Source organism: Embiotoca jacksoni, unplaced genomic scaffold (assembly GCF_022577435.1).
Source record: "Embiotoca jacksoni isolate LCO1_2020_lvr unplaced genomic scaffold, fEmbJac1.0.p SCAF_9, whole genome shotgun sequence".
Lineage (NCBI taxonomy): Eukaryota > Metazoa > Chordata > Actinopteri > Embiotocidae > Embiotoca > Embiotoca jacksoni.
The window spans coordinates 8158941-8183826 of NW_027185447.1; the positions used below are offsets into that span (position 1 = coordinate 8158941).

At 39.4% G+C, this 24886-nt stretch overlaps 3 protein-coding genes across 6 annotated transcripts in view; 2 read left to right on the forward strand and 1 right to left on the reverse strand.

Annotated features, from left to right (window-relative positions):
- Nucleotides 1-7686, forward strand: part of cntn3a.2 (contactin 3a, tandem duplicate 2) — a 35337-nt gene extending 27651 nt beyond the window's left edge. For all 4 annotated transcript variants that reach the window (XM_069140387.1, XM_069140389.1, XM_069140388.1 and 1 more), the window contains exons 20-23: nucleotides 144-330; nucleotides 1142-1254; nucleotides 1975-2143; nucleotides 3280-7686. In XM_069140387.1, coding sequence (XP_068996488.1) covers nucleotides 144-330; nucleotides 1142-1254; nucleotides 1975-2143; nucleotides 3280-3377 — 567 coding nt within the window. In that variant the 3' untranslated portion in view covers nucleotides 3378-7686. The remainder of the gene's footprint in view (nucleotides 1-143; nucleotides 331-1141; nucleotides 1255-1974; nucleotides 2144-3279) is intronic.
- The window catches only part of cntn3a.1 (contactin 3a, tandem duplicate 1), a 285629-nt gene that overhangs the window by 210357 nt on the left and 50386 nt on the right, over nucleotides 1-24886 (reverse strand). The gene's annotated exons all lie outside the window — the stretch shown is intronic.
- exosc10 (exosome component 10) lies at nucleotides 8994-19569 on the forward strand. The gene is made up of 25 exons (XM_069141154.1): nucleotides 8994-9162; nucleotides 10262-10398; nucleotides 10716-10839; nucleotides 10924-11028; nucleotides 11231-11390; nucleotides 11492-11600; nucleotides 11685-11760; nucleotides 11849-11959; nucleotides 12104-12247; nucleotides 13206-13396; nucleotides 13577-13733; nucleotides 13918-14066; nucleotides 14234-14284; nucleotides 14414-14525; nucleotides 14648-14695; nucleotides 14797-14872; nucleotides 14967-15076; nucleotides 15167-15259; nucleotides 15351-15419; nucleotides 15506-15611; nucleotides 15687-15760; nucleotides 18695-18866; nucleotides 18990-19054; nucleotides 19170-19246; nucleotides 19338-19569. The coding sequence occupies exons 1-25, from the start codon at nucleotides 9040-9042 to the stop codon at nucleotides 19366-19368; spliced, it is 2670 nt and encodes an 889-aa protein (XP_068997255.1). The 5' UTR covers nucleotides 8994-9039; the 3' UTR covers nucleotides 19369-19569.

Sequence of the window (24886 nt, forward strand, 5' to 3'; positions counted from 1 at the left end):
CAGAGGTTACAGTTAGAGGTGTTCATCATTTCTCTCAAAGACTTATTTTGTGCTTCATGTGATACAAAGTACTGATGTGGCTCTAATCTAAATGCTATACATCACCGTTATATTCCAAATGACTTGCTCTCCGTGTCACACAGGTGGTATACTGGGAAGACGACACTAAACCAGAGACCATGGGGAAGGTTCGCGTGCCTTGGAACCAAACCTCAGTCACAGTGAGCGGCTTGGCGGGAAACACGCAGTATTTCCTAACAGTCAGCGCCTTTAACACAGCAGGCACCGGCCCATTCCTTCCTGCCATCAATGTCACCACCAAGAAGCCACGTAAGTTGCAGCACACCAGACCGCTCTTCCGGATTTTTGGGTTTTGTAACCACACTAATGCCTGTTGGGGTTTTGATAAAGACTTCTTGGGTTTCTCTGCAATGCAGGAGAAGGTTAATATGTGTTGAGACATGCACATTACACACTGGAAAAACCTTCTAATAGATTACTTCTCTCTGAAAAATATATCCTCCTCCATCAAAAATTATGCAACAGAACCTCACTCCGTTTGGTCATCTCGTTCATTTCTCACAAACTTGATCCCATCTAACCTGTTATCTTACTTTTGTTTTCTTTGCCTAGCCGCAATCATAATTTAAGCACACTCATACCAGTATTCAGAGCTACACAGTAAATTGGAATTAAGACGGACGTGCGTAGTAAACACACACACACACACACACACACACACACACACACACACACACACACACACACACACACACACACACACACACACACACAGACAAAGCCTACACTAACACCAACAGCATATTAACATCAACTCACACAACACCTAACACAACTTGTAACTGCCCTGTATCGACTGCTCTTGTTGTTTTTGTGTTATTCCCTTAGTGGATTGTCTTTTTGTGTTGCAATTAATACAAAATTAAAATAAATAATATGTGTTGAGGCATATTTGCATTATCATATCACACAAATCAAATGACAATAACAATATCTTCTAATCTCATTCTTGGAAGTAACCTTATCCCAAAGGAGAAATAATATAACTGTAATATATTGATGTGACAGTAATATGTTTCTGCACTGACATATAGAAATTAATTATTTTTATATCATGCAGCGCCAGCCCAGCCACCGTTGAATGTTGAATGGACCCTAATTGGCCCTCAACTGTCTCTTTACTGGGAACCTGTGGTGGCGATGGATTCAGAGTCCGAAGTTACAGGCTATCAAGTGAGTTTTACTCTTTCAATATGCTTCACAGTATCATGTTTATTACCTCCGCCATGGAGGATATGAGTTCATTTTTTTCTTTTATTTGTTTTTTTGTCAGCAGGATTAAAAAGTACTGTCCTAATTTTCCTGAAACTTGGTTAACATATTTATGTAAACCTATAACTCATAGTTTGGATCTGAATCACAGGGCGGATCCACACATTTTTTTGTCACTTTTCTTAATATTGCTTGCATTTGGCCTACTAAAAGCCATACATCTTTAAACCCAGTAGATTGTAGTGAAGTTAAATGGTGACAAAACAAAGGCTATTCTAGAAATACCATGACTCCATATCATAATCCACATTCACGGGTACCAGTAATCCTCTGGGATACACATATACATTCTCAAACTGAATACAGCATGCAGTCGTTATGGAGCACTCAGGGACACTGGTTTCATAAGGGAGAACCGGAGAAGAAGGTACAACAGCTGAGGTGTCAGCAGAAACTCATTTTGACATCATTCTAATAGTTTTGGAAATATATTCAGATATATATATAGCAGTTGCAGATTTGTATTTCATAGTAGAGTGGACTATTGGCCTTGGGGGAGGTCTGCGCTCTCCTTATTATGTATCAGACTGGGTGAAAGCGTGGACCTTACCTCCAAGCTGTCAGGCTGTTAGAATACATATTTACAATGTCTCACCCACCTTGTTTCTCTCCTCCATTCAGCTGTCATACAGGAGACAGAGACACAAAGAGGTAAACACACTCACAACAGCCAATTCAACAGCAGAGCTGACCCTCATTGAGGAGGACGACGACTACATCATCCGCATTCAGACAGTGAGCGAAGGAGGACTGGGCCCGGCATCGGACCCCGTACGAATCCACCAACTAAGTAAGCTCGGTGTTGAAGTTTTATCAAGTTTTGGTTATATGGTTAAAAATAGAAAGTTAGAGGAATAACGTGAGTTTGGCTTGCTCTTGTGCTTTTGAAATGTGCTGATGCCTTCATGCGCCAGAGAAACACAGAAGAATGACATTTGACATATACATTCACTGAGAACTCAATATCTCAGCCCTTTTTTGGTTATATTTACCTACTTTTGTAAATAAAGTCACTTAACAATTCTTAAATCTGACAGGGACATTTTGTCCTCCATTGACTCACCATTACTCACGTCCCCAGCCACCTCCATTGGGCTCTTCTGGGTTTATATTTTGCTGAAATATGCAGCGCAATCCATCTCTGTCGCTGTCTCGCTCTTTTACTAGATTCTATTACTGTGCTGTGGGACTTCAGGGGGGCTCGTCTTCAGCTCTAAAAGCTACTTTGCATTGTGGAAGCTCTGTTTTGAATCTCTGAAAACAGCAGCTGAGAGAGATAGAACTCCATGCTGGCTTTTCTTTTAAATTTCACTTGAAAAATGAGTTACATTTTCCCTGAAAGTCTGTCAATAGCTCAAACTATGTGGGCAAAACAGAACATGGTGTTTATAGAAACTAGTATCTCTGAAATATCAAAAGTGGTTCACATAATTTCTTTTTCATCAGTAATAAGTATATTTTCATCCAGTACAAGGTTTTATGTGTATATTAGAGGGAAACAGTCTGTAAGAGCTTATTGGCTCACGTATATCATGTCATGAGAAACCAGCAGTGAGCGCAAGCAGCATCACGGTCCTGGTTTCTTACCACCCAATTCCCTGAATACATTTATTACTTCCAAGCGCAGTGAAAAGTCAAGACGTAAATTAGTTTTTACTACAGTTTCAGTTCCCCTGTGAAATATCAATATGCATATTTAATGTTTTAAAAAGTATCTTATTTTCAGCCAAAACATTATTTACTTATCTGTTTTTGGTTGAGTACACAGTTTATACCGCAAAGAGCTTTAAGTTAAAATTACAACTCTGTATTTTCGAAGGATGTCAGCTGAAGTGTTGGTGCTTTAATGTGTTTTGTGTGTGTGTGTGTGTGTGTGTGTGTGTGTGTGTGTGTGTGTGTGTGTGTGTGTGTGTGTGTGTGTTGCAGGTATGAGTGCCCGCGGCTCCAGGGCCCAGAGTGTTGACATCCCTCCTCTCTCCCTGCTCCTCACCATCGCAATATCTACATTCAGGTCAACGTTGTGACAAAATGACAAACTTCTGTTTTTCAACATTCAGTATTGGTATTTTATTTCCTTTAATTTGTGAAAGTGGCCGAGTTTTGTCTCTCTCTTTTTTTAAAGAAATTACCACATATTGTTTTGTGTTATTTTATTATGCAGCGCAAGAGTGGAGCGTGCTGTCAGACAGTTGTTATCAGTAAACGCTTGCATTATTTTATTTTGTAAACATGGGTCTATTTTGGCATTTTTGCCGGTTGTGAACAATGCACCATTTCAACTCTTTTTTTGACTCTAGAATGATACTGATGCCTTACTTCCATTCATGTGCCAAAGTGGTTTCAGCCTTCTTGTTGTTGTTGCTAAGATAGCCTAATGCTTTCCTCACTGTTTCTTATTTTTAAGGTCTCAGTGTACCTTGGGTAGGGCCCTGATGAAATTATTATTATTATTATTTCTGAATTTTCAGTTTTCCTCTTCACAACAAAATTATAGAGTAGGAACGCGTTCATTCACCCTCGCCCGTGCCTTTGGAGATTCTTGTAACGGCGTCGCTTATAGACACTGGTCAGAGATACTTTGTGTTTCGGAACATACTGCAGCCATTTCCGTCTTTACGTGCGCCATTAAAAGGTGGTTGTGTCCCAGATGAAACTCATAAAACACCTCATAGCCATTTACTTTTTATCATTTGATTGTGTAGAGCTGAATGTACCATGAAGGCTCCTAAAGGTTTTAATGCCTCAGACTAGTTATTGTAATAGCCCGCTGATTGGTGGATTGGATTTCCACTGCATTCACCGAGATTACATTTGCCTGCATACGGTAGTAGTGGCAGAGGTGTACAGCTGCCACTGTATTTCATTTTCCCAACTCTAGCGCCGAAATAATCAACTAAAAAATGATTTATTATTAACAGAAATCATTTAAGTCACGTATCAAGGAAAAAAAATGCCAAATATTCACTGGTTCCAGCATCTCAATGGGACAATTTGTTGCTTCTCTCCGTTTTAAATTTTAAAGTGTAATACATAACAAGGTGTACGCTGCATTACAATCTGTTAACCTTCATTAAATCCAACTCTTATCCCGCTTTGCCAACAATCGAATATAGGAAATCAAAATAAGGTCGGATATATCGTTTTTATCTCACTTTCCAGTTTTTAGAGTAATATCATGACAAACTTTCTGTATCTTGAAATCCCTGCTGCTTGCGTTGCTAGGCAACGTGGCACCAAACAGCTGATCTGAGGGATGGGTGCCTTTCACAAGGCTGGGCTGAATGTTTTAGGCTTGTTACTGACCTTCCAGTGCATGAAGTGAAAACAAAACGCTATTCAGTCTGATTATCAGGCTACAGGAGAGTTCAGATCCTTCCCAGTTCTAAAATCCCATTTTAAAGGATGAGTCCACGTTTTTGGGAGTAACGCACTCTCTTGCCGAGTTCAAAGAGAAGATTGATGCAACTCTAATGTCTGCATGTTAATGGGGCCGGAGCGGGGAGTCAATTAGCTTAGCTTAGCATTAACATTAAACGTGGGGAGAAACAGCTCGCTTGACTTTGTCCAAAATTCACAAATACAACTTCCAGCAGCTTCTAACTTGGTTGTGTACTAGAAGTGGTTGTAAGACCTTTCCAGCATCAGTATTAGGGGTGCTGTTCCCACCACTTTCTCTAAATTATCCGAAGCTGACAATTCAACACACACTTCACACCCACTTCGCACTGTGACTTGCCGGGCATGTGGAGGTGAGAAAGTAAACCTGGTTTGAATTTTTTCCTCAAACTCTTTTCTTTGTTTACAACCGAGTGAAACAATGTCTTCAGTGAAAGACTGACAATATGTGCCATATTTAAACAATATTTCACCCCACACTCTTGACGGCTTTAAACATTTTTGCCTTTCAACCAGGGTGCACATGTCGTACAAAATGTGTTTTTTTTACCGTGTAACCTGGCAGTGGCTCCATAGTTAATGTACAGAGGAGGGTGGTATAGATTCTTTGATCTATCAATAACAAAATTAAAAAGGGGATTTCCCAACTGCTCTTTAATTAAGTGTTGTGGTTAGAAGCTCCAGAATACCGCTTGAGTTAAGCTTATTTTGTCAAACCAGTTTAAACAAACACAAATAACAAACAAAGGGATACCTGCTAACTAATCAGAATCTACAATTAAAAAAACCTCAAAATGTTTGGGTGTTGCAACTGTAAATCAGACAAAATAACAATCTGAAAATGTCACCTCGAGCTCGGGGAAATAGTCATGTGCATTTTTCACTGCTTTCTATGCGACAAATAGGAAATACAACTGACTGATTCATCAGTAGTGAAACTAATCAGTACTTGCATCCCCAGTGTACATCCATCTGTGCAACGCACAGCCAGTGCCAGTCAATGTGCATCATCAGCCATTACAGTTGGGACAGGAGGTTTAAAGCGCTGCCAATTGTGCCAGTCTGATAATAATTGAAATCTACCCACCAGCTTAGACATTATTTGGCTAATTGTATGGTCAGCTGGGTTTTAATACATTGTGAATCTGTCCTTTGTTGTCAGTTGTATTGGCTTTTTTTTATGTGCTATGTGTTGTCATTGTTTATTTATGTATTTCTGCAAACCCCCGCTGCTCAGGTATTCAGACCTGCTTCACTCTATCTTTCAACTGCTCTGAAATGGCAGGAGAGGATAGATCAGAAATGTGTCAGCACAGAACACAAGGGTCTATTTAACCGTCTGACTTGATGAATGGAAAACCTGATATGTGCCATGATTTAGCAGACATTAAAACATCTTAATAAATTAGAGCAGGCCTGAGGGGTTTCTGTGGGAAAAGGGCATAGGAGTAATGGCACTAATGACACCCACACAAGACTAATATATCAGGATTTAGGGAAGTCTAAATTAGGACAATCCCATCAAGATGACACTAGGAAGGGTGTGTGTGCACGGGATGGTTATTACCTTAGCCTACGGTGTCATGGACAAGTGTTCTCAAGAAGACCATTCTGCTATTTGGAGAAGAAATACTTTAAAGTCATTTTTTGTACTTAACTGTGGTCCAAGACTCCAGCCAGCTGAAGCATTGCGGACATTAAAATATATTAGTACAAGGTCAATATGGGAGGTAGAAAAAAATGAGTTTGACCAAGGGAGGAGTACAAATGTCTGGGGTTTTTTTTTTGTACCGTGGATTACTTGAGCAAAGGAACAGTTTGGAGAAAAAATAAGCTCCTGAATCCAAAGCCACGACAGGTGCATCTTGCTGGAGAAAAGCTCGTAATAAACACGAAGACAAAAAGGGTTTTCTTCTTCCCCCGACAAGTGTTGATAACTAACTGAGAGCTGTCTTTGAATCCTGTTTTCTTGTTTTTGTGGCTTTTTGTGTGGTTAATCTGTATTCATTCTTTCATCACAGATCGTCATGGTTATCAGATGTTTACACAGGAAATGCATCTTTCTGGCTGATTTATTGATTACATGAACTAAGAAAAAAAGAAAAGACAGGATTACACAGTTCATGAACTTGTGTTTTTGGCTACACAGAAAGCATTGCCAGCCTCTTTGTTTTGTAATGTATCAGTACTGTGGAGATGTTTTGACTTTGATTTTCTCTTTTTTAATGTTGATATGGTTCCTGGGTTTTTTTTCTTCCAAAAATTCTGCACAAAGGTCAAGTGTTGTTTTGAAATAACAATGAAGAGCCATTGTAATTGTAAAGCCAGTTCACTGAAATCTCGTATCTATTTCATACAGTATAACTACATACTGTATGTATTTTGTTGTGACTTGAAGCAACAACCCCCTGTTGGGAGACCAAACTGTGGTGTCCTACTTCCAATTGTGATTCTCAGTCAAGCCCAGAGTCTGAAAAATACATGAGCAGAGAGAAACATTTCCAAGCAGCTGCTATCACACACAGCCTTTTTGGTGCAGTGACACAAACACTACCTGTTACAAGGTAGTTGGCCAGTGCACAGTGGATAATACAAAAAGTGCCATCTATCACTACTTTTTGTCTTCTTTTTTTTTTATACCAATACAGCTTCACAATTTTCAGAAAAGGCAAAATTGATCAGAAAATAAATAGGTTTCCTTCAATTTGTAATTCCGTAAAGGTTGACAATTGGAGCTCTGGGTGACAACGCTTGGCCTTTCTGTTGTGACTCCTCAGTATTTTAATGTCCAGGTGATCTCCGTGAGATCGTGGCAGTAATGTTTTCACATTGAAAAGTCATCAGCTGATCTTGATATGCTGAAGCCGTGCATGTATGATATCGTTTGGTGCATCTGTGTTTTCTAAATGAGGGAGTTAATAAAAACAATTCACTGAGGATTTTGTCTTGGAGTTTTTTTCCTCTTTTTTTTGAATTATGTGTGGGATGGTGTCATTTTCAGCATCAGCAGTTTTAGTGTCTTTTACTGCAGGAAGAATTTGAGTGGTGCCTTGGGGCACCATCAAAGCTATAAAATGCATAATATTATGAAAAAGCATATAAATGGGAGTAAATGGCAGCAGTAATGTCCTGTTCAGTGGATAAAGAACACATCCAAAAAGGGTTTTGCAGCATATACTAATTGTATTATATAATATAATAAGCCTTATCATCATTGATGTTAAAATGTTTTGAATACTAACATCACATGAGATACACAAGCTTTGTTCTGTAGCTTTTCCAAAGAATACGGATTCATCTTGTTTGGATTTTTAGAGCGTGTATCTGCTGAAGTTCGGATGCCTTCCTCTAAAACAAGCGAATGACACGGAAAGCTACTGTGAAATATTGATTGAACCAGTGTTGCAGAGATGCTTTTAAGATAATAAGAGGGAGAGGACCCTGTGAAGAGATCAATAGGAAAGGGAAGTGAAGAAAAGAGAGGTTTCTTCCGACACACCACAGATCATCCATAATGAGCTGGTGTGTCAATACTTTGACCATTGCACTTCACATGCTATTGACCACCGAATCACAAAACTGGGCCTTTGTAAAGTCTTTCTGCACCAGACACCAAAGGAAATGTATTATGATCAGTATACCCACAGCTGATGCATCTTTACCTCAATACTGCATATTGCTTTGGATTCAGATAGGATATAGACATCTCTTGTTGGCTAAGACATGATTGGTGTACATTACTTCTCCCAACGCAGCAGATGCTGTACGGTTGCTGCTGCAGATTGCAAATGTCAACACTGCCCCCTGATGGTACCAACATGCTGGTGCATCACTGTGGTCAGGCTGGATGGGGTGAGGCAGAACATAGGACTGTGTCTGCAGTGTCAGTGCATTGAGTGGGTACACAGACGACCATAGCTTGGTAATGCAGTATTAAGATGACAGAATTCATAGCCAGTGTTGATTCAGATATAATGATATTGATATATATCTGATATTAGTCAACGTTAATATAAAGGCAACCGAAAATACTGCAGGTATTTCAAACAAAAGTGATGCATTTCAGGAACAAACTGTAGCAAGCTAAAGGTATAAATTATAATATCTCACCAATGGTCAATAAGAAATATATCCAAAACAAACTCCGTAAATATCTGCCGCCCTTCTGCGGCCTTTCCACTCCGCGGCGTTAGATGGCGCTGTCTGCGCCTGCGCTTCCTTCTCAGCGGCTGCGAAGAAAACATTGAGCTATTTCCTGTCGCACACATGTACATATCACCGAGCTAGAAGATGAAGTCTGCGAAGAGAAGCGACTCCACCAACAGTGGCCGTCAAGACAGCAGTTCAGAAACCAACGACGAGGAACAAAACGAGCTGTGTCCCGGTTTTAAAGACGTGGACGCCTTCGTCAAAGTAAGTGAAGCTCGACACAGTTGACGCGAGCACTCAGGTGGGCAACGTGGATTAGCCTGTTGGCCACTAGCTGTAACTTCGCCACCCTGAGATCGGTTTTTTTTTTGTTGTTGGTAGAAATTACTCTTAACTGTTGAGACAAGATTTTATTTAACGTGTATTTTTTTTTTTAAAGTGTAAAGGTAGCTAGCTTAAGGATGTGGCAGTCTGCAGCTGGATGTTTATTTCTTGTTGGGCTGATTTGAATAGCTGACCTAGCGCGAAGCTACTTAACTTAGCTCCATAAGTGAGCCATCAAATTACATTTCATTTCATTTAGCTGACGCTTTTATCCAAAGCGACTTACAATCAGTGCATTTCAACCACGAGGGTACAAAACCCAGAACAACAGGAATCAAGAAAATACAATTTCTTCAAGAAAGCCAAACTACAAGGTGTTATCAGTAAGATGCGTTTTAAGTTCTCCTGTTCAAGGTAAAGTCTGAAGAGGTGTGTTTTTAGTTTGCGGCGGAAAATGTACAGAGTTTCTGATGTCGGTGGGGAACTCATTACACCATTTAGGAGTCAGGACAGCAAACAGTCGTGATTTTGTTGAGCGTTTAGATCAGTGAGGAGAAACAAGCCGAGTGGAGGGAGCGGGCTGAGATGTAAGGATGTGGGAATGTGACAAAGTTAGCCAATGTCCACATATATATATATATGTGTGTATATGTGTATATGTGTATATGTGTGTATGTGTGTGTGCATATACACACATATCTATATATATGTGTGTGTGTATATAATATATATATATTTACATTTATTTATATATACATGTGTATATATTAGAATTTGTCTTCAGCATAATGGGATGCTGTTTTGTATGATTAAGTCATTATCAAACATGTTATTTGCACATATTCAGTTATTCTTTTGAAAAATATAAGCTAATCATTTAAGCATTACATGTATGTGAAATCAACAAGACAAAACTCAAATATGACATAAACTAAGATAAGTATATCAGTGTTTCCCTGCCCTAAACTTTTAATTGTACTCCCATTTGATCTGATTGTAAAAGGTTTGACTAACGACTCGGCCTGTCTCTCCCCTGCAGTATGGACTGGGTGCTGTATTATCAGCCACCAAAGCATCCGCTGGCTTACCTCAAACTGGAGATGATTATGACTTCTATCGGAGCTTCCCGGGCTTCCAGGAGTTCTGCGAAAGTCAAGGAGATAAGCTGTTGCTCTGGTGAGTCCTGTAGTATGTATGTTTTTTGTTTCTCTTGGGTTAAGGCTCAGCCAGGCTTTTATCATCTTTGCAAATATTTCCACCACCCTGTAAAGTTCACGTTTGTTGAATGTAGACAAGACACCAGCCGAATGTACACTGCAACATTGCTCCTATAATCTGTTTGATACTCAGTGAGTGCATTGCAATTTTGCAGGAATAAAGTCAAGTTTGTCTGAGCCTTTGCCACGCAAACAGATGTTGGTTCGCTGAGTACCTGGTTCCTTGCTGTGTATCAATAAAAGAAATCAATTATTTTCTTTGCGTCTCTGTGTCAGCATGAGTCAGATAATGCAGCACCACGGCTGCAGATCTCACATGAGAGACCGGAACAAGCTGACAGGGCTCGAGGAGAGGTTCGACTTGGTCGTTGACTCCAATGATGTTATCCTCGAAAGAGCGGTATGACCTGCAGCTTTGGTGTCAAACAAGTTCCTTCACGACAAGTCTTTGCAAACCAACCAAGCCCTCCTTTCTGATTTACAGGGGATTCTTCTTGATGAAGCTGATGGGGTGAACAGGAGCCAGCAGCCTGTCATGCCTGCAGGGTTTCAGCCTCCAAAAATTGTCGTTTCTAGCTGGAATCGCAAGGTCGGTTAATTAACCTCGCAGCTCTTACACTGCAGATGCCAGCATCTGTTATGGACCGCATTCAAGCTGAAACATGATCTGCCAATCTTGGAATTCAATTTCTTAAAGCACTAAAAAAGTTTTTGAAGCACCTGATAAATATTCATATCAGTGCTTCACACTTTTGGGTTAAAAATGTTTTTTTTTTCTTTTAATTGATCAGGGTTCTGGTTCTGGCAGTCGCTCCGAGACATTCCGACTGCTCCACGCCAAGAATGTTGCGAGGCCTCAGCTGAAATTCAGGGAAAAAGTTGACAACAGCAACACACCTTTTATTCCCAAGATCTTCATCAAGCCCAATGCAACAAAACCACTTCCATCTTGTAAGACAGATTTTTCTCTGTTTTTTAAAAAAGAAAATTATTACATTAATTCTGTCTGAACTCTGTAACATGTTTAACTCATTTGCTCTCTCGCTCTCCAGATTTCACCAACAAACAAATACGTAAAGAGAGGCCTGAGGATCTCGATGTCCCAGCCGCCCTCGCTGACTTCATTCACCAGCAAAGAACTCAGGAACATGTGGAAGACATGTAAGACTTGTCTCTTGTATAATATTGACATATTTTTGTAATATTCATTTTCCATCAAAACTTAAAGGATTTTGATCCATGTAGGTTCGCACATCCATACCAATATGAACTGGACCATCTCTCAATAGCAGAAAACCTCCTGTCTAAGTGTGAGCCTCAGGTAATATAGTGATATAATGATACTATGATATCATCCTGTCATTGTTTGTTAGGCTCCTGTCTGATCTGTTAGTCTTAATTAATTTCAGCTGTACAAACCAATGGATGAGACAAAGTTCACCTTCATCGACACACTGGAGGATCTGGTGGCTCTCAATGAGAAGCTGTGCAAACTGTCTGAGTTTGCAGTGGACCTTGAGGTACAAAGATCAAATATGTAATTTGATCCAATAAAAACAGTGCAAATACAAGAGGCCTCTATCAGAAATGTATTAATGTGATGCTTTGATCATTTTTGAGGCTGTTGTTTAGCTGGTTTGTTAACTCTTTGTTCTCCACCGCAGCACCATTCCTACAGGAGTTTCCTCGGCCTCACCTGCCTGATGCAGATCTCCACCAGAGACGAGGACTTCATCATGGACACCTTGGAGCTCCGCAACGAGATGTACATCCTGAACGAGGCATTCACTGACCCGGCTATTGTCAAGGTAATGGACCTGCTCCACACATCATTTCTAGCTGTGTCATCTTCTATGACTCCGGTTGTCAAAAGGAACGAGAAGATTACACGTCTGATCTGATTTTGTTTCTTGGGTGCCGGGTAACCGCACAGTCAGAATTTTTTTTTTTTTAACATCGTGTAGCCATGTTTTTCATCAAAACCTTCATGATGATGTCAAGATGCAGCTTTGTAACTGAATGCAAACAGCAACCACACCACATATTTTGCATAAGCATACATCATACTAAGTTACCTGTGCAAAACAAGACATTAAAATGAATGTTAGTTACGACTGTCAGTTCTAAAAAAATCTTGCTTCCCGTTTCAAATTTTACCCACTTGACATAAAGTAGTTGTGTGCACAGTTCATTTGCTTTGGGTTTTACTTCCAAATTAGTGGCTTAGATAATTAAACTGAGAATATTTAAAGAGAAGCTGTCAAACCACTTGTCTGTGTTGTAAAGCTGTGTCACATTCCCAAATCTCAGTAATGAATCAAGACTTAAATTAATCTCAAGTGAAGGGATGTGGTTAATTCTTCATATGATGTTCTCCTATTGAAATTAGACTGCAGCATAAAGAAGAAAGTCCCCACTAACGTAGCAATTTAAGTTTAAGATAAAAACCTCTGAGCCTGAATTTCTTCGAGGTTTCTCAAAGTCCTTTAATTTTCAAACATGTTTGATAAAGTTGGCGGGCGTCCTGTGGTGTGTGTGGGAGCCGCCATGACTCACACCCTGTGAAAAAGTGTGGTGCGTGGGCATGCATAAATGATCCAAATGGTAAAATGTCACATGGTGCCCCCCCACCCTCCTCCTCCCCCAGTTTTTCATATTTGTGGTCCAAATGAGTCAAATTACAGTTTGTTTTTGTTTTTTTATGAAATAAGCTGGTCCCTCTGCCGAGAGGTTTTCAGCTGAATGTGCTTTATTCCTTGTTCTCAGGTATTTCACGGTGCTGATTCTGACATTGAGTGGCTCCAGAGGGACTTGGGCTTGTATGTTGTCAACCTGTTTGACACGCATCAGGCAAGCAGAGCTCTCAACCTGGCCAGACATTCCCTCGACCACTTGCTCAAACACTTCTGCAACGTGGACTCAGACAAACGTTACCAGCTGGCTGACTGGAGGATTCGGTATGTTGATAACAGGCTCTTTGGATGCTTAATTTGATCGTGTTAGTTGGGTGGTGGTTTCTTTTAATCTCTTTAACTGGAGAATCAGACATGGTTTTCAGTTTTTTGTTTTGTTTTGTTACATTGCTTTTAAAAAACGGAGCTGAAATAAACACTATTCCTCCTTCCCGTGCGTTGTAGCCCCTTACCGGACGAGATGGTGCAGTATGCCCGTACAGACACCCACTACCTCCTTTACATCTACGACTGTGTGAGGGCGCAGCTGATGGACTTCAACCATGGGCAGACGGGCCTGCTGCAGACCGTCTGGAACAAGAGCAAGGACATTTCCCTAAAGGTGTGCCCGAGTCTCACTTTCACACATCGTGAAGATTAAAGTGACACTTAAAAATCAGCCTTAATGGTCCCCCTCAATTCAAATAGTACCATAGGTTCTTTACTTCACTGAACTTTGTACATTTCCACACCATTTTCTGACATTTGTCACGACTCGCCATGTGCCTCCCACCCTTTCCAAACAGAAATACGCGAAGCCTATATTCACAGAGGAGTCGTATTTGGAGCTGCAGAGGAAGCAGAAAAAGTCTTTTAACACCCAGCAGCTCACTGCCTTCAGACTGCTGTTTGCCTGGAGGGACAAGCTGGCCAGGCAGGAAGATGAAAGCACTGGGTAGGCTGCTTGGAAATGGATGGACTTGCTACTTGTTAAATCTGCTACCGCCGTGTTCATATTTATAGTTCCTGTCCAGCCTAATTTTTGCAACTGACGTGATTTTTCAAGGTCATTTGACATGTTCCTATACACTATTTAATATAGTTTTACTCGTGTGCTTTTAGATTTGTCCTCCCCACCCATATGATGAGCAAAATATCTGAGGAGCTGCCCAAGTAAGTTGCTTAGATTTCCCGCTGAATTTTAATGCATTTTCGGTGTGTGTTCTTTCTCACTTGGTGCACATGAATGTGGTGTTTTTATTCATGACCTTCAGTACCATGTTTTTGCCTTTACCTTCTCAGAGAGCCTCAGGGCATCATTGCCTGCTGTAACCCTGTGCCCCCACTGGTGAGGCAGCAGGTCAATGAGCTCCACTTGTTAGTGCAGCAGGCCAGGGAAATGCCTCTCCTGAAGGTGAGGAGAGATGGACTGCAGCGGGGGGGGGGGGGGTGTCTACAGTTTATTCACTGTGTTTGTGTTTTTCAGTTGTTATCCAAGTTAGTCAAATACTACAATGTTTTCTCCTCTTCATGTAGGCTGAGATTGCAGCTCAGAAGAAGAAAGGACTCACGCCCATTAAAAAGGTTTGTTTAAACCAAATGTAATATGGAACAGTTTTTTATTTTAAGAGCGGAAGAAACCACGACAGATGTCAAACTAATGTGATCTTGTATCATTTTTTCAGCCAGATGTTGCATTGTTTGGTCCTCATGATACATCCAGAGTCTCCGAGAGCGACCTCCCCCTCTTATCCCCCGATGGTAAGCTTTGATACTCATTTACGTGGTGCATCTTAACAGGTGACAAAAGATTTTGCCAATCAGGCCTCATGTTGATGTATTTAATCATTCCCAGAAGTACCGGTGAAACAAGGGGTGCTCTTCACCGAGGATGAGCACGAGATGGACATTGATGTACAGAAAACAAGCGGCCTCACAGCGCCAGCTAAAATCACCGTGTTTCAGGTAGATATTGACATTCAGTTGCCTCGATTCCACCAGACAATTTGTGTGCAAGTGTGATTCACAATGTGAGCTCTGCTTAACTTTTTGAAGGAGGTGGAAACAAAGATTGACCAAGAGTCCGTCTCCGTGGCTCTGATGAAAGCCAGACGTATCAATGAATCTTTTGAAAATCCTTTCAGAATGGTAAGAGGTGACCAGCAATTAACCCTCAGCACTGTTTGCGATTTCCTAACCTTGATAGACTTTATACATTCATCTTCCTTTGGTATTTCAGTACTTACCCTCCAGCGATGTTCACGTCAACAAGAATGCCAAGTTTGACCCGTTTTCAAAAATATTTGAGGTAATTATAGAGCTCACTGATTCACTGATCTGTATTCAGACTTATTTGATGTGACCTCTCCGTTTATATCTTCCTCCCTGTGACAGATTAGTAAAAGATGGAAACTGCAGAGTATTGAACAGCAACAGAAGGAGTTGGAGGCCAAGAAGAAAGCCAAGCACGAAGCTAAGGAACAGGCGAAAAAAGTGTCAGGTAGTGCGGTTTCATTTGCTCTACATTAACACTCTTTTAAGTAACGTTCCTCACTTTTGATGTTGATTTCCACAGAGGAAAGAAACAAGGCTAAACAGAGCTACCAAGAGTCTCTCCAGAACGTCGCCACTGTTCGCCAACAAGCAGCGGTGAGTCATTTGCTCTCGCGTTCCTTAATTTCCTCTTTTCCACCTCAGGTAGGCTTTGAACTCTTGTCAACTTCACTGTTGATGTCCCTGTCGGGAAGTACAGATTTCATGAAAAGCGGGAATATATTCACCTAAGAGCCTGGCACAGCATACTAAAGATAGCACATTAATAGCCAGTTTAAACCTCTGCAGTGCCCCCCATTTTCTGAAGATGCAAGTTGGTTTCACTGCACATAAATACGGTGACTCACAAGCGAGTGAACTGTTGTGTCAGTCCCCTGCGCCGGCCCGATAGTGGCCTTTTCATATTTATATCTGTCACATGATGCGCCTGGGGAAGCAGGGGGCACAGCGTGGGACTGGAGCATTGGAGACATGTCCTGTACTCATCAAACGCTTTTCTTTCCTCCTGGGGAGCAACGACAGCTACTTTCTGCCCAAAAACTCACTTCCTGTTGTATCCGTCTCCGGGGGTGGGCTTCACTGGGGACCCGATTAGTTTTCTCGTACAAACTCTATCCACCGCATGGTGTTTTAAATACTCTGACAAAAGTCTCAGCGTTTAGTCTTGTCCACGAGGCGGGACAATAGAAACACTGGTCCACCACTCTTTGACTCTCGCTGCCGTCTCTGCCAGTAGGACCACTTCCCCTCTGCCTTTCTCTGTCTGAGGCTCGAGCCATCATTCGCTAGAGTACACAGTAATGGCGTGCACCACAGTAATCCATTGTGTGATGATTGCTTCAGCGAGAACTTGGTTCCCCTGCTGAAATGGCGCCTTCAAATAATCACGCTGGCACCGTCTGGTCACATGCATCACAGTCAGAAATGTTGGCAGCAGCACTTGAAGGTAACGGTCGTCAACCTGCCAACAGAATGGCTGTTCCGGCTAACTGTCAGTTTCAGCCGGCGCTTTGGCAGCGAGGGCTTCTTGTCTAATTACAGATTAAAAGAAAGCTTTGTGGTCTTCCAAAGCTCCCACTGCACTGATATTATGAGTGGTGTGCTCTGACTGGGCTCCACCAGCTCTGGTTTTCTCTTTTCTCTGTGTCTTGTTCACCAACAGTTGCCTGAAAAAACGGATTATTTGTCATCGAGTCAAATAAAGCGAATGTGTTGGCTGAGGATAGAAATGTAGGACTCCACATTTTAACTTGGCACATAAAAAAACATTTGAAATGTGAAAAAAAAAAAATGAAATTCAAATATTTTGAGTTACAATGTAAATGTATGTGTTGTGGGCTGAAAATGAATCTCGTACGGCAGCCCACAGTCCAACTCACTTTAGCCACGACATTGGTAGCCGTCCTGTTACTGTAAACGTTTACATCTGTTTACATAAGTGAAGACTTTTAATATAAAAATAATTCCAAAATACTTTGTTGGAAAAAAAACTCATATTGAAGCCAATATTTGGTTTGGCCACCAGGCTTGTCCTTTCCAATATAGTGATGACTCATAACCACTTTAACCTTTTTACCTGAGTGGAGATCTTTTATTGATGTCCTTATGACTAAGTGCTGACATCTAAGTGCGGGAGGCATTATGTTTGTACGTTCATCCAATGAGCGTGAATGTGATATGTCAAAAATTCACTCGGACTCTGGAATGAAGTGATTAGATTAGGGAGGTCAGAGGTCACTGTCACCTCACAAACCATGTTTATAACTTTATAAGTCAAGAATCCATACACCGAGTATGACAGAATTTTACACGCGTGTCTAATAGGACAAAAGGATGGAGTGACGGTGCCTTATATCCAAAAGGTCAACTTCACTGTAACATCAAAATATTCTGAAAAAACACTTTTCTAGGTGTTTATAACTTTATTCAACACCATAACTCATATGGTCGCATAGGATTGTCATCATATTTCACATATGGTCGGATGCTGAATTAGTGACACTAATCTCATGTGGCCACCTTGAAACTGTGCTGATTGTAGAGATCTCCTGTGCCGTCAGGTTGAAGGTGTGTGAAGCATCCGTGTTTTAGAATTTGTTGCTTCTTTTCAGCAATATCTGCATTTGAAACATCGGCTGTTGTCATGGTAACAACTTTATTGGACAATTTTTTTTCAAAATCCTTTCTGCATATACGAGTCTAGACGGGCATGGATGTAAACTGTAACTCGCCTGGTTGATGGAGGCAGACAGCAGGCAGTAATTCTTGTCATTTTCAGATATAAATTGTGAAATTCTGATCATGAGATTTATATCTTGTAATTATCTCATAATTTTAAGTTCTTTTCTCGTACTTTAGTTATAACTACAACACACATTGTTTTTTCTTTTGTGAAATGAATACACTTTGGTATTGTTGCACTGTTGCATCCAGGTTAACAAATGATATCGTTTCCTTTTGTCCCATGACACCAAACAGTGTGTGGCCTGTTGGATTCAGTCATGTTGCAGAAAGTGGAGCAAAATTAAAAGTTCAACTATAGGTGGCAGCAAAGTCTTTGTTTTCAGCATCTGACCGTTTCATTGCCACTCCGTCAATGTAATGTTGACTTGAGCAGTGGTGCAACATTACTTAGTAAATTTATTCAAGCACTGTACAACATTTTTAGATACTTGTTTTAAAATGCAACATATTGTTTCAAATCAAAGGTGTCTAGTCAGTGTCTTTATCATTTTTTTAATTTTTTTTTTTTTTTTTTAATGTAAAGACTTCCTTGATTTCTTTTTCCATCATGCCATTTAATGAAGCACCGTAAAAAAAACTGTTTTAACAGAATATTAAACTATAAAAACAATCACAGAAGGAAAGCTGTCTGATAATGCATGTGACTCGTCCTGTTGCTGGGAACTGTCATCCAACACTGTGGACTATCTTGTTAGTTCAACAAAATGGCTACATTTACAAATATATTCATTAAAATATTAGTTCTTGAATGATGACACATTATATATTAATGACCAATTTTATTAGGAATCTGCAAAAGGTGGAGGAAAGAAAAGAGAGAGGGTTGCCAGTGAGGTTGGAGAGTTGACTCCCAAACCAAGCAAGAAGCTGATGAAGTCTGCCGAGAAGACAGAGACGCCTCCTCAAGACAGTTTCAAGCCCTTTGACTACAGTCAGTCAGACCTCAAAGTCTTTGCTGGTATGCATATTTGACTTTTTTTTTTTTTTTTTAATCACACGACAAACCACTTCTTACTTTTCATTGAGCTGCAGTTGTTGTGCTTAATAAAGATTACGCTGTGAACCTCCTTTTCTTTTACAGGTACCAAATCAAAAGACAACACGCAGTTTGATCCAAACAGACAAGGCCATGATAATAAAAAAAAGGTATATGTTTGTTGAGTAATTTGTTTATTGAATAGTGTTTATAAATACTGTGTGACATATATTGTTAGCAACGTGTATTATTAATGCTTGATGAATTAACATTTTTATCCAACAGAAATTTCCAAAGGGACAAAATAACAGCTTCGCAGCAGGAAACAGAAGTATGTCGTACCTGGCTGGAAAGTCAGAAAGGTAAATATATATTTATTATACAGATGTTTCTTTCCCTCTGCAAATCAGACGTCCCTATCGTTGAACTATTTTGTCGTTTTGTTTCTTACAGAGGATTCAGACACAACTGGCCCAAAAGATAGACTCTTTCGCGCTATTCTCTCTTGTTTTAAATCTTTGTCATCTAGCAGAAACAATGTTTCCCTTTTTTCCCTTTTTGCAAGTGAACTTCACTATTCAGAATTTAATGAATTTCAAAGTGTATTTTTTTCCATCTGTGGAACAGTTTATCCTGTAAATATGTGGAAGCACAGACCTCTTTATTAAAGATAATTTTAGAGGAAGACCTTGTATCTTTTTTTTTTCTTTTTTTTTTAATCAAACCAGAAAACGGTATCAAACAGGTGAAACGGTGTCATGCAGTACTATGACTATCACCACTCGTATTAAGATGTCGGGTAATACCATTAACTTAAAACATAAAAACTCAAACAAAGCATATTTGGATTCATAACCTGGCTCTATAAGGTGTTTCTGTAAATGCATCTCACTGAGATGGATGTTTGCTGTAAAGTGAAAATAATTTTCCAAAGTGAGACAGCACAAGTAGAGTTAAACGCCTGTTTGAAGAGTATGACAGAATATAAGCTCAGTCCATGGCACCGATATAATTACAAAAGTTACCAAACCAAAGAAAATTGCACTATATTGCCTAAAGTGTGTGCAAACCTTGTGATTGTAGAGTATCACATCCAAAACCATGTGCATCATTTTGTTGATTTAACAGCCTCCACTCTTCAGGGGAGAATCAACGAGGTTTGGAAACGTGGCTGCAGGGAGTTCCTCCCATTCATCTCAGAAGTGTATTAAAACTCCATAACTTTATCTCTTAGGCACATTCAGACTCATGTTCATGTGTTGGTGTTTTGTGCTTTTTTTTCTTTTTTTTTTAAGTATACACTGAACACTTTTTGCATTCTGTTTGGCTTTTTGTGTGTCTTTGATTTGATTTTGATTTGATTTAGTTTGCATAAATTAAAAACGAATTTAAAAAAAAAATCAGTACAGTGAAGGGAGAGGCAAAAAAAACAAGTGGGCTTATTTGAAGCCTCCACCCGATAATGCTAAAAATGTAGTTATAGGAAATACAAAGTTTACAAAATAATATCGCTACATAAAAATAATGGAAACAAATAACAGGTTACAACAATCACAGCAAAAACATTAAAGTCAATATAAAAGCAAAAGGATATGAGTATGGTGATGGATGAGAGTGTATATGCATATATTGCAGTTATGAAACAAAAGTTAAATATTTTTTTAACCACCTTTTCAAGCATTTAATAGAGGAACAGTTTTTTTGTCAGATGGGAGAGGCTGTTCCATAATTTGGTACCACCGTATCGAATTGAAAATTGACCTCTGCGGGTGAGAAAGGATAAGATAAGGACAAATTAGATTATAATATAGAGTTTGAAGACGGTTTGTGCTGACTAGATCATTAGCCTTCTTTATTATACCAATAGATTTATTTATTTTTATTTTTTTTGCTAATAACCCAGTCCGTATGATCTCCAATTCAAATTCTCATCAACAAGGATTCCCAAAAATCTTGCAGACGGCACTCAAGTCATCTCCACAGACTCTATTATAATTTTAGATGAATCCTTAGAATATACTGAAGATGACAAAATTAGATTTTTTTTTTTTTTTTTTTTTTTTTTTTTTTTTTAATACTTAAAGATAGTTTATTTAATCTAAACCATGCAACTTAGCAGTTAAACCAACATTAGCATCCTTAATCAGTGAACTGAAATTTGAATGAGAGAGAACCAGGGTTTTGTCATCGGCAAACATTATTGGGAGAAAGGATATTTGAGACATTTGACAGGTCATTAATATAGATGAGGAATAATAATAATGGTCCAAGAATAGACGCCTGTGGAACCCCACACAGTAGTCTAGCTTTGTTGGAATAGCAACCATTTATGCAAACAAACTCTTCCATCTGTGATCATTTTTTAACCATTTGTATGAAGTATCATGAAAATCATATTTGTGCAGTTTTTCCAGTCATATATGATGGTTAGCGGTATCAAAAGCCTTTTTGAGAAGTTAATGAAAATACTGCAGGCAAATTAATTTTTTAGAGTGCACAGGTAACTTTGTCAATCAGGTGAACTAAGACCATGTAAGTAGAGTGATTTTTCCAGAAACCATACTGGTATTTATAAAGAATTGAATTGGAATTTAGATGAAAAAGAATCCTTTTGTATATAATTTTTCTAATATTTTTGAAAAACATAGCAAGATAGATATGGGTCTATAGTTATTAAAACAACATGGATCATCTGCTTTAAACAGAGTAATAACTTTGGCAACTTTTAAATCCTCTGGTACAATGCCTGAGACAAAGACAGAGAAAAGATATAGAGAAGTGGTTTCAGTATTGACTGTTTAACCTGTTTAACAAGGAATGGAGAAATATTGTCATGACCAGCCAAAGATAGTTTTAGTTCATCAATTATGTTATATGTAGATTTATATATGTGTAAAAAAGTAACTACAGTAAAGAGTATTGAGAAAATCCCCAGTGAGGGAATCTAATTTATTATTAAAGAGGTTTATATTGAAATTGATCCTAAAATACCCTCATCGCTTATCAAATCAAGATCAATCAAAATGGTTTCAGAGAGATCATCCCTTATTTTAAATTCATAGTCATCATATATAAACCGAGATACTCCGCCTCCAGATCTATTCTGTCTTCCACAGTGTTACCGAATTGTATTTAGGTAATTCAAAGATTTCTTTAGAGACCTCTGTTAGCCATGTTTCTGATAAAGCAGTAAAAGAAAATGTGTGTTTCAGTGAAGATAAATAATGGATAAATCTATTGTAGTTGCTAGGAAGACTTCTTGTATTCAGACGAAGGTGGAAGATATATTAGGAGGTATAAAAACACAAAGGTCATTAAACTGAGATTCATTCTAATAACCACAGAGATTAGATGCATCAAATGATGAAAGAAAATTATGGAAGGATCAAAGGGGTTAAAGGTCTGGTCCATAAAATCGGATTTTTTTTTTTTGTGTGTGATCCATAGTGTGTGTAAAAAAATGTAAAACTGATGAGTGAACTGTCTGAACTGTCTAAATTGCTAATGCTGGAGGTTATTTGGTCAAATTGAGCATTGGTCTTCCTTTTGTCGTGGTGGGTTTTGGGTGGGTGGATGAACAATAAGTTTTGTTGTATCTCAAATATGCGATGTCACCTCTCTCACGAGCGGCCTTCATCGCTGGGAGCAGTTCCTTCTGCTTTTGTCAGACCCCCCCCCTCAGGTTTTTAGCTTTATATAAGAACATAAAGTTTGTCCTTCAACCGCAGAAATCTGACTACAATGGCTCGGGGCTTTTCTGATGCTGTTGTTGACTTTCCAGTCCAGTTCTATTTTCAAGTGATCCAGTTGTAGTTTTTCACTGAATAGTTGCCTCATTTTTTTCTTCAGATTCAGACACCTTTTCTTTTCCAGAATCCATAATGCCCTCCACAACAATATTATGACGTCTTGACTGGTCCTCCAGACATTCTGACTTGTCTGAGATTGAGGTCAAGCTTTTGCAAATTGTGTCCAAATCTGCCTTAGTTCCCACTGCAGTTCTTGGACCAAGTTTTACATGAGAATTTAAAATCATCAAAATCCTTTTGAGTCATTTCTAGACTCACTTTGAGATCATAGACTTGCTTTGACAGATCATCAATCCTCCTGTTTGAGGAATCAACTATGATCTGTACACAAGTCTTGAAGCTTTTTTCCTGTTGTTCAAGCAAAGTTTTGTAGAAATCCTTTTTCTGGTCCAACAATTCACACACTTTGAGCCATTGTGACAGATTCCTCAGTGGTGTTGTTAGAAGCTTTGGGTGGCGTGGTTTGATCTTCAAGGCCTTTTAGGCCCAAAGTTTAGTAGTATAGGGCCAGAAACCTCCACATTATCCCAATAATGTCCACAATTTAGCTGCAAATAGTTGGTGAGACTCTTCTTACTTCAATCAGCAACAGAGTTTCTGAGTATTACGCAGGATTCCTCAGATTATTGTTGGATAGAAAACCAGCCACAGGCACGCATGCAGCTCAACAGCTCCACAGCAGGCGGCCATACTTAAGGCTTTGCTGTTATCATTGACAGGTTTTTTTTTTTTTTAATACAGCTGTTAACAGTTGCTTAGATTCATGTTCTGTGGCATTGTTACTTCATTTACATCAGTAATGTATAAATTTGCAAGTAACTTCCTTGACCTGTAAATGTGTTCTCAATTTCTGTACTTATGCACTGTGGGTGCTTGCGCAACCGAGGACTCGCGTTATCCCCAGGAAATAACGTTTGTGTTATTTAAGTTTCTGGGCCAGCCTCGTGTAAACCGACAAACAAAAGCAAATATTTACAGGAAACTATGTTGAGCACACGCGGAAGGTAGAGGTCTAAAACTGTATGTACATTGTGATATCAGCCAAAATAGGATCTGTCCTGCCGAGCTTTTTCAGCACAGTAAACCTGAAGAGCGTATTAGTTTGACTTGGGCTACAGTCACTAGCACCAGGTCTTGTGCACACTGATCGTGTTTCGGGCTCGAAAGCAAACACTATTCCTTTTACATCTACAAATCTGTGAAATATTGATCAGTCTGGTGATTACCTCCCAAGATCACATTTCTTTACCGTCACGCCAACAAGGTTTTGTGATCTTTGGTAAAAATTCTTCTTTGCCGACACTCACGAGTTCGACTTGTTTGTTTACCTCTTGGCCTGCTTTATCCCCATGGATATAACGCTCTCTCCAATGTAAGCATCAGGTGTAAACACACAAACAGAAGGAAACTAAGTAAACACCTCTGCACAAAACCTGTATAATCACGTATGTTACCGAAATTAACAATCTAAATAGGATCTGACCTCAGTAAAACAACATTCAGAATTCAATTCAATACAACATTCAGCCCATGTGTATTTTTGGTTTGGTTGTGGTTGAGTTGCTTTGTCAAGGTGTTGTATTGAAGATTGGCAGTGAGCTCAGACCTCAGCGTACACCCTATTTTATTTGGTCAGAGAATAGAAGTTTTGAGTTTGTTTAATTTTTAATCAAATAATCAAAAGTATTAAACCACTTTGATAACTATATGGTCACATTGCTGTTATTGTGTATAAAGCTTGTTTATGTCCCATTTCTGAAATGTGATTGTAGATGTAGAAAGACTCAAAGTTCTCTGTTAAATTTAAGTGGACAGAAAAATCCCTGTGAAAATCAACTCTTCGAAACGAATTAACTGCTGTTGATGAGTTTCGATTTACCCTTTTAAATTTTTGGACTGTAACAGTTTGATTAGGCCTCCTGGATGGTTGATGGCTTGGTCAGGTACCTGTCTTTAAACAGCATCACTGCAACAATTGGAACCTAATCTAGTCCCACATCCGCAACAATACTGATCATCTTTTGGACCAAACTTCCACTATTCTGTGATAGACTGATTAGTCGAGCACTGCCCATTTAGGTGGCATTTAAATACTGTTACACTAAACTGCACCCAGTTTGTGATCTTTGATGAAACTCTGCTTGACTTATGTTGGACTCGGGCTCCTGCTAGTACAAAGCCAATATGTGTAAG